Below are 9,348 nucleotides of genomic sequence, written 5' to 3' on the forward strand. Positions count from 1 at the left end.
CTTGAGAAACTATGAAACGAGCCGAGCTCGATCCTGGTCGAGCTCGGGCTCAGTTCGGCTCGTTTGCATCCCTAGTTACAAAGATGTATGAGACGAAAATATTGCGTTTTCCCCAAAAAAAAAGTGAGTTTAACGGCAAAAATGTTTTTCCAGCGGTCCGCAACTGATGACGTTAGCATTCTGTTAGTCGCGGACAATTAGGAACAAACATAATAAACTGTGAGATCGTTATCAGTCAATTCGTTAGTTGGAACTAAGAACGACAAAAAAATAATAGTTAATATAAAAGCCAATACATTTAAAAGAACACGTTTAAAATAGAAAATATGTTAAACTCAAACCCGAACCGTTAACGTTGCATTTATTCAATGCAGAGCCCATCTTCCCGTGCTTTACCGAATTCAATTTGCAGTAAAGATACCAAAACCTTATTCAACCTCCATAAGATGCTTCACATCATACAAATCAAAACAAGTTTCACACGAATTTAACCGAATGTGAAGGCAGCATAACCTGCATTACCAAAACACACGCCAAGATCATCACAGGAGGCTATGAACAAAATCTTTACATTGGGTCTAAGCTTATCAACACGTATTCCAACCTGGGTCAGTTTTACATGACCCATGCACGCCAGGTGTTCGACCAAATGCCCGAACGAGACGTTTTCTTATGGAACATGATGATTCAAGCGTATGCCAATTCGGGGTTGTGTAACGAGGCGTTGGGTGTGTATAATGAGATGTGTGAGGAAGGTTTGGCGTTGGATGAGTACACGTTTACGTTTGCGATAAAAGCGTGTGGCCTTGTGAAGGATGAGACGACGGGGCGTGGTGTTCATGGGCGGGTGGTTAAGATCGGGTTTGGTGGTAATGTGTTTGTTGGGAACGCGCTCGTGGCGTTGTATGCGAAGTGTCGTATGATGGAGGAGTGTAGGAGGGTGTTTGACGAGATTGCGGTTAAGGATGTTGTTAGTTGGAATTCAGTTATTTCGGGATTGGCGAGTAATGATTGCGTTATCGAAGCTATCGATATGTTTAATACCTTTTTGCATAATATAAAACATATAAAACCGGACCATGCAACTTTAGTTAGCATACTGCCTGCGTGTGCTCAAGTAGCCGAGATTCGGTTAGGGTTTTGGGTGCATTGTTACGCAGTGAAAACCGGGTTGACAAACGATGCTATGGTAGGGAGTGGTTTGATTTCCGTGTATGCAAATTCCGGACATTTGGACTATGCGCGTCACGTGTTTGATGAACTAGACGAAAGAAACGTTATGGTATGGACCGCTATGATGAGGGGGTACGGTATGCACGGGAACCCAGACGAAGCGCTCGGTTTGTTCTCAAACTTTTTGGAAAGCGGGTTTCCGCCGGACGGGGTTGTGTTTTTGTGTTTGCTATCGACATGTAGCCACGCAGGGTTGGTTGAAAAGGGGCGTGAAGTTTTTAACTTAATGGTGGATTACGGTGTTGAAAGGTGTCATGAGCATTACGCGTGTTTGGTTGATCTATACGGGAGAGCGGGTTTGGTTACGGAAGCGGTTGAGTTTGTGAAATCGATGCCTGTGGTACCCGGGAAAGATGTGTATGGTGCGCTTCTTGGTGCGTGTAGGATGCATAATAATATTGAACTGGCTGAAGTTGTTGCAGAGAAGTTGTTTGCTTTGGATCCGAATAGTAGTGGGCGGTATATAACTATGGCTAAGATATATGGGGATGGAGGGCGGTTGAAGGAAGCTGCAGCGGTTAGGAAGGTAACGGTGAAGAAAAATATTAAGAAACCGTTCGGGTTTAGCTCGATTAAGGTGGATAGCGTGGTTCATACGTTCGGGGTAGAAGACGAAACTCATATTAGAAGAATGGAGATATTTGAGACACTTGCAGGGCTTGATGAGGTGATGGGATTGGATTACCAAGTTGAAGCACATTGCTAGAACAACACTAACATCTTTTAGCTTTTCAAGAGTTTATAATTTTTTTGAAAATATACATGGCAAACAAAGTTTTTCTAATTAAAAAGTTTCCAAAAGCTTTGAAATTTTTCCTTGTCAAATGTAATCATAAATACATTGTTCTGTATAAATAATGAATAATTTGAGTTATTTATATAGATGTATTGTTGTGTTCTTCTAATTGTTTCTCTCTCAAACTGGTGCTAGTTTTCTCACTCCATCTTTCAAATTTTAACAAGTGTTGATGTTAATTGTATTTTAAAATCAATGACATTGTTTGTTTTTATATAGTTTATCTTGACAAAGTTATATGTGGTAATGACCAGTCATGGATCTAGAAGAAAAGTTGAGAGGTGGCACTAGATAAAAAATTTGCTCAAGTGTAGCCGATACAAAAAACGAAAGGGGAAAAAAGTTTTTACACTAAAAATTTACTCCGTCAGGAGAGTTAAGGGGTAGCGCGGGCTACACCTCAACCATGGCATTCGCCCCTGATATAGACCATGGCAAAAGAAACAAGGCCAAAATAGACCGGGTGTAAGATTTACATTGAATTGTCGGTTTAGAGACCGCCTATAGAGTTTTAGTGAAGAGAATTTAGAGAGTTTCAACTACAAATATATATTCTTTCTATAAGAAACATTAACATAATAATGATGTCAAATATCATTAAGAACACCAATGATCTTTTAAAACGTCATATCATGTCATTGTCTTCATTATTTGCGAATTAGGTGCATGTATGTAGTACTAACATATTTAAAAACATTTATTTACTATGCACACTCCTACATAGTATGAGTGTGCTTGCTTATAATACAAGAAACCACTTCATCAGCATTACTCCAAGAAACACAATTGATGATTGTGTTGATGTAAGGATACAACACACAAGGTTTATAGTTTATACATATATATGCAAGATGTGCCTATAATAATATATCTAAACCGACTGCGACTAGAGTGTGAGATATGCTTTTACCATAGTTGCTCCTGTTGGGTCGGAAAGCAAGTGTCTCACCAGACCCATTCTCAGGCTTTGTGGCGCTATGATAAACATGTAAAACGCAAATACTATTAGGTCGGTTGAGGATAGCGATGATCCAAGAAACCCCCACCACATCCTGCATTCAGACAACATTATACAACTTATGAGTGCTATTATTCTTTTACATCACAGGTAGATGTTACAGATTACACAAATATGTATGCAGTTTGGCAACAACAAACAAAAAAAAGCCTACTGACAAGAATATTTGCCCTTAATAAGCTTCTTAAAGACGATAATATCTTACGTCATTTACTAAACACGTGAAATCCCGTACACTTTTTCTTTGGTTTGTTCATATAATTATAGACAAACAATAGTTCTTTCATTTCATCGGGCGCGTATGTGTATGTGTATGAGCATTGTTTGCATGTATGTAACATTTGTAGCAGACAAAGGTTTATGTATCGAAACAAAAATTATTAAAGTTAAAAGCGTATGTATGCACCAAGTGGGTAAGCGGAAGAAAGTCCGGAAGAATGTACGGGTCCCCTCAATATCCATCTGGACAATCAGTGCTAATCCAAAGAGAAAGAATGCTCTCTGTCTTTTCCTTTCCAGTGGCCAAAGTGTTTCCCAAGCTAACACAAGAACAATTTAAATCAAGACTAATGTGTAAGGAAAAAAAAAACATGAAACTTTATGTTAAAAAAATATGTCTGATTTTGCATGATGCTTAAACTTAAATAAATGAACAAGTTTTGCTTTTTTGCATGATCAAGTCTCTAAACTTAAATTAAAATACTATATGTACCATTAACCATGGCCATAATATATATGTCAAGATGGATTTGAAAGTAGTTAATATTACCTTGCTTTGAGATGTTGGGCGTATATCTTCCGAGATCAAGCATCTGTTTTGAATTTCCTTGTCCTCCTAATATCTTCGCAATTACTGCTGCGTAATTAGGAGCTTCTGATAGTGATCTCACAACCGAATATCCTATTTATCAAATCACAAACAAAATGGTCATTTTTTCACAAGATTTTAACGTGCTTTTGCTTGGACCATTTTTTCATGACATTCATTTTAACAAATCACAAATATATAGTTAACATTTTTTTGTACCTGTGGCTGGATGCACCATGCTAGCGGCAGCACCAAATGCAAGGTTCTTCTGTTCTGTATTTGGTAAGGATCCACCTACCGGAATATACGACCATTCCTTCCAAGCCAACAAAATATTACCAAATTAGTAAGCTCAAAAGTCAACACATGTATTGGATTAAGGAGAGTAGTAGAACACCTCTTCATAAGTTTTGGTTATTCGGATACCCATTGTCTTTAGTCTTGACATAAGTTTTGTCTTCAATAACTCAAAAGGCATCGCCTCTTTTGAAGCCAAACAAGTTTCCTGCAATCATCTTTGGCATCAATCATATGGGCTAAGATGGTAATCATGAGTTTAAATGAGCATTGAACAAACCTCAAAGAACACTTTAGTTGGAGACATGGGCATGACATAAAGGAATGTTGGATATTGTGCTTCTACTGAATCAGACTTATGCTTAGTGTAGTCTCGATAATCCATGAAAACCATTAGACTTGGATCATAAGGTATGCTTTCAACCTGCAGTAGTAATTATATGTGAAATGCATGGCAATGACAAGTGTGGGGTGTCAAATCACTAAAAAAGTTTTTTACCTCAACCTCTACACCATAAGCCGTTTGAACACAAACACGGGGACCACCAAGCTCATACTGCAAAAGTTTTCCTGAAGCTGCTCCAGATGCAACGGTAGCAAGCCTATTTCAAACCAATAGTATCACTATAGGTGTCTACTTTTTAAGTTTTGGAATCCAGATGACTAGCAACATAACAGTTTACCTGCATGGAATTGTGATATTGCCTTCACACCCAATGAGACTCTGGCCATTTGGAGCTTCAGTAATCCGTTCCACTTTCGAGCTCAGATATGAAACACCTGACTCCACACACCTAAAAATTATATAGTTTGACGGTGCTTTCAAGGATATAGACCTTTCGTCAAGTGTCGATATTGTACTTGCCTCTTTTTGTTCACAAATGGTAATTTAAGTTTTAGCTTACTTGCTATTATGGTGCTTATGTCACATTGCAATCTGTAAACTTGTTAGAACATCATAAATCTTTTTAAGTAAGATGAAACTTTAACTGAAAGTTAGATGACCAGTTGATCATGTATGAACAAAGTTGAGACTTTAATGACCATATATGAACAAAATTTGAAACTCCAACATCGTGTAATGGATTAATTGATACAACTGGTTACTACAAGTACCTTAATAGTATGTAAATTGAAAGTTTAACGACCATAAATGAAGAAACCGAAAATAGAAAAGTTAAGTGAAAGTAGGTTGCTATTCTGTGACATTTTCCCAAATAGCTAAAAAAAAATAATACCTTCTCAACAACTCCTCATGAAGTAAATCACGACTAACTCGTCCATACGCACGTCCTATGAGAATGGGATCATTGTCATCAAGATATACAACAGTATCCCGCCAAACATGTTCAATACAGCCCTCAAGTCCAAGACCTGCAAAAATGGTATAAAAATGATGGTATCAAACTAGTATGATCTTAGTTTGACTAACATAGTAATTTATACCATACCTATAAATTCATCCTCCCAAACACCATAGTTATTTGTAAAAGGAAGATCAGGCCCAATAAGCCCGACATTCAAGCCTCGCTTGGCTGATTCTGCAGCAAGAGTAAGCCCAGCAGGACCACAACCGATTACAACCAAATCCAATATACAATCTCCTATCGGTATCCTCGGCAGCTGCATAAATGAGGTACTTTTTTCAGGAAATAACAAACAACTAGCCGATTCAAAGTTAGCTCCCTTACAATAAGATCCTATCATTCAAGCATATTCAAGTTTCTTAACCTTTTTAATATCCATAGTTCTCGTGTATGCAAAGAAAACCGCAACCAGTTGTTATCTCATCAATTCTTAAATTAACAAAGTTTAAAAAACCTGATTATAGCTGAATCCTGAAGTAATAAACATCCTAACAAACTATCAAAGTGCATAAAAATAGTCAATAGACAATACTTATTCATCAATTCTCACATAAACCTTCAAAATTCCCCTTACTATATGATTTACTGAATATAGTAATTAATTAATTGTCCACTAACAAACAAAATGCCATCTACATTAAAAAATTAAAAATAATTTAAAGCTCAAAGTACAAGTAGTGCATGTCATAAAGCTCGAGTACAAGTAACCACAGTGTTAAATCCAAAACAATAACCTAATGATTCAAATAACTCTTGTGAAATTTATACTTCTCTTGTGTATGCAAGAAACCTATAACCAATTGTTATCTCATGAAATTTTAAACTAACAAAGTTCAAAAACCTGATTATATCTCAATCCTTAAGTAATATACATCCTAACAAACTATCAAAATGCATAACAAATTAAAAATAGCCAATAGACATAAGCTGTTCATCATTTCTCACCATAAACCTTCAAATTTCCCTTACTATTAAATTTTACTAAATATAGCAATTATTTAATTGTCCACTAACAAACTCAATACTATCTAGATTCCATACTTAAAAAATAATTATTAAAGCTCAAAGTGCAACTAGTGCATGTCATAAAACTTAAAGTACAAGTAGCCACAGCTTAAACCTGACTATATCTTCTTGGGGTGTAAACGAGCCGAGCCAAACCCAATCTCGGCTCGTTTATTATTTATTAATTAATTTATATACATTTTAGTTACTTTTATATATTTGGAGAATAAGTGAATAACCTTAAACGAGCCTAAGCTCGGCTTGAGCTCGTGTAGTACCTTAAATGAGCCAAAGCCGGGCTCGAGCTCGGTAATGTAGTGTGAAGTTAATACATAGAAGTCTAAAAAGAGGTACAGCTTAAATATACACAAAATACTTGTTTAGGCTCGACGAGCCTCCCATACAAGGCTTGAGCTCAAAAAAACTCGACTCATTTTCAGCTTTTTATCGATCAGAGCTCACGAATGGCTTGGCTCATTTGCACCCTAACTATATATGAATCCTGAATTATAGACACCCTAACAAACTTATCAAAATGCACAAAAATAGTCAATACACACTAGTAATTCATCAATTCTCACCATAAAACTTCAAAATTCCCCTTACTATAAAATTTTACTAAATATAACAATTAATTAATTGTCCACTAACAAACTCAATACTGACTACACATAATTATTAAAGCTCAAAAAACCTGTTTATATCAAATTCCTAAAGTAATAAACTATCAAAATGCATAAAAAAACACTAAAAATAGCCAATAGACATAGGCTATTCATCAATTCTCACCATAAACCTTCAAAATCCCCCTTACTATAAAATTTTACTAAATATAACAATTAATTAACTATCTACTAGCATACTAAACAGTAACACTACCTAGGTTTAACAACTAAAATAACTATCAAAGCTCAAAGTACAAGTAACCATAGCGTATAATCCACAACAACAACAACAACAACAACAACAACAACAATAATAATAATAATAATAATAATAATAATCTAAACAACAATTCACACTACTAATTCATCAATTCTCACCATAAACCTTCAATATCCCCCTCTCTATAAAATTTCACTAAATATAACAATTATTGAATTGCCCACTAACAAACTCAATACTGTCTAAGACTTAATAATATAACAATTATTAAAGCTCAAAAAACCTGATTATATCTAATTCCTGAAGTAATAAACTATCAAAATGCATAAAAAACTATAAATAGCCAAATACACACTAGTAGTGTAACAATTAAAATAACTATCAAAGCTCAAAGTACAAGTAACCACAGCATAAAATCCAAAACAACAACAACAAATAATAATAATAATAATAATAATAATAATAATGATAATAATCATCATCATCATCTAAACAACAATTCACACTACTAACTAATTCATCAATTCTCACCATAAACCTCCAAAATCCCCTTACTATATGACAAGTAGTTAACTATCCATTAACAAACTAAACACTATCTAGGTTAACAATTAAAATAACTATCAAAGCTCAAAGTACAAGTAACCACAGCATAAAATCCAAAACACTAATAATAATAATAATAATAATAAAAATAAAAATGAATAAACCTTGTCAGAGAGCCTAGACTGTGTATCCATGGGCTTATTCCGTTGCATTTGCACAAACACCACTTCCGATCCACCTGCCTTCACGTAATCCTCCTCTTCCGCTTCCGTAACCACTACACAGTTATCTCTCTTCGCACTGCACCTAATCCGCTTCAACGATGATGATGATAACGATAAACTAGTAATCCTACAATGCTGCAGCAACGAGAACTCACGCCTGATGCTGTAATTCGTTAACCTAGGGCACGTATATGCCGCCATTGTTGCAGCTCGAGCTCCAAAACACTCCATTAACGGTTACGAATCGAGTTATAACTGATTACTTACTTCGATGACGTCATTGAGAGTGTTTGTTGAAGAAGAATTTGTGTAACGGAAGTTGGAAGATAATAAATAAATACTAGTAAGAATATTATTAATAATAATATCTTGGAATTGGGATTCGGCTTCTATCTCTTTCGCGAGAGGTTTGGTTTGAATGAATGGACAGGAGGTGATGAGTTTAATGCCACGTTGTCTGTTTTTTACGCACTCTTTTGACGTGGCAACACCTTATTGGTTATGGAAATGCTCGCGGAAATTGAAAACCAAAATAATATATCATTCGGTCAAATTAATGTGGCTTTTAAAACATTGATTTCCCCGTAAAGTTGGGACTCAGATTTCTTTGTATACGAAGAAACACGGACCTATGCCTCTAGACGGGTCCTAGATCTAATGAGTTCACATGGTAGAATACAGTCATACAACAACCAACAACGTATGAGTCCAATATCTCAAAGTCCAGTGACAGAAACCTGTAAAACAGACACCGTGAGCTCGCTACAGGAAGGACAAGAGGGGGGTCTTCCCGTAACCACCCTCCGACGTGAGAATAAATGCAGTTCTGATAGAGATAAAGTACTTAAGTAATTTAGAGTAGATAGTTGGGAGTGAATGAATACCTCATGGAGATTGTGGTGGTGTTTATAGCCAAAGAGTATGGGAATGTGATTGGTCCAACTGTTTAATTCTAGAAGATGCTCTCGTAACCGTCTGGACACGTGCCCTCATATAATAGGACGAAATAATCCTGGGCATGTGCACGGTTCTAACAACCTGGCCAACTGTCCTTCATTCATTGGCTGATAGGTCACGTATTCTCCAAGAAAGGATCTTGGTAAATCTTTTAAAAGGTATTTAGTTAGCTACAGCTGTCCTATGACATTGCCTTCTGGTCATCATAGCGG

The 9,348-nt window shown here is 36.1% G+C and overlaps 1 protein-coding gene and 1 pseudogene across 1 annotated transcript; one reads left to right on the forward strand and one right to left on the reverse strand.

Moving 5' to 3' along the window:
• Nucleotides 1-446: 446 nt before the first annotated feature.
• Nucleotides 447-1,939, forward strand: LOC143572774 (putative pentatricopeptide repeat-containing protein At3g49142 pseudogene; annotated as a pseudogene).
• Nucleotides 1,940-2,713: 774 nt separating this feature from the next.
• Nucleotides 2,714-8,547, reverse strand: LOC143572771 (lycopene epsilon cyclase, chloroplastic-like). Its single transcript, XM_077057831.1, has 11 exons — nt 8,120-8,547; nt 5,604-5,775; nt 5,391-5,526; nt 4,836-4,946; nt 4,652-4,754; nt 4,433-4,576; nt 4,253-4,360; nt 4,075-4,171; nt 3,817-3,948; nt 3,454-3,586; nt 2,714-3,081 (listed from the first exon to the last, which is right to left on the reverse strand). The coding sequence occupies exons 1-11, from the start codon at nt 8,408-8,410 to the stop codon at nt 2,916-2,918; spliced, it is 1,593 nt and encodes a 530-aa protein (XP_076913946.1). The 5' UTR covers nt 8,411-8,547; the 3' UTR covers nt 2,714-2,915.
• Between the last annotated feature and the right edge of the window lie 801 nt (nt 8,548-9,348).

The sequence above is a fragment of the Bidens hawaiensis genome, unplaced genomic scaffold (assembly GCF_021521415.1).
Source record: "Bidens hawaiensis isolate Kalapana, Puna unplaced genomic scaffold, B.hawaiensis_p1.1 tig00026008_1, whole genome shotgun sequence".
Classification (NCBI taxonomy): domain Eukaryota; kingdom Viridiplantae; phylum Streptophyta; class Magnoliopsida; order Asterales; family Asteraceae; genus Bidens; species Bidens hawaiensis.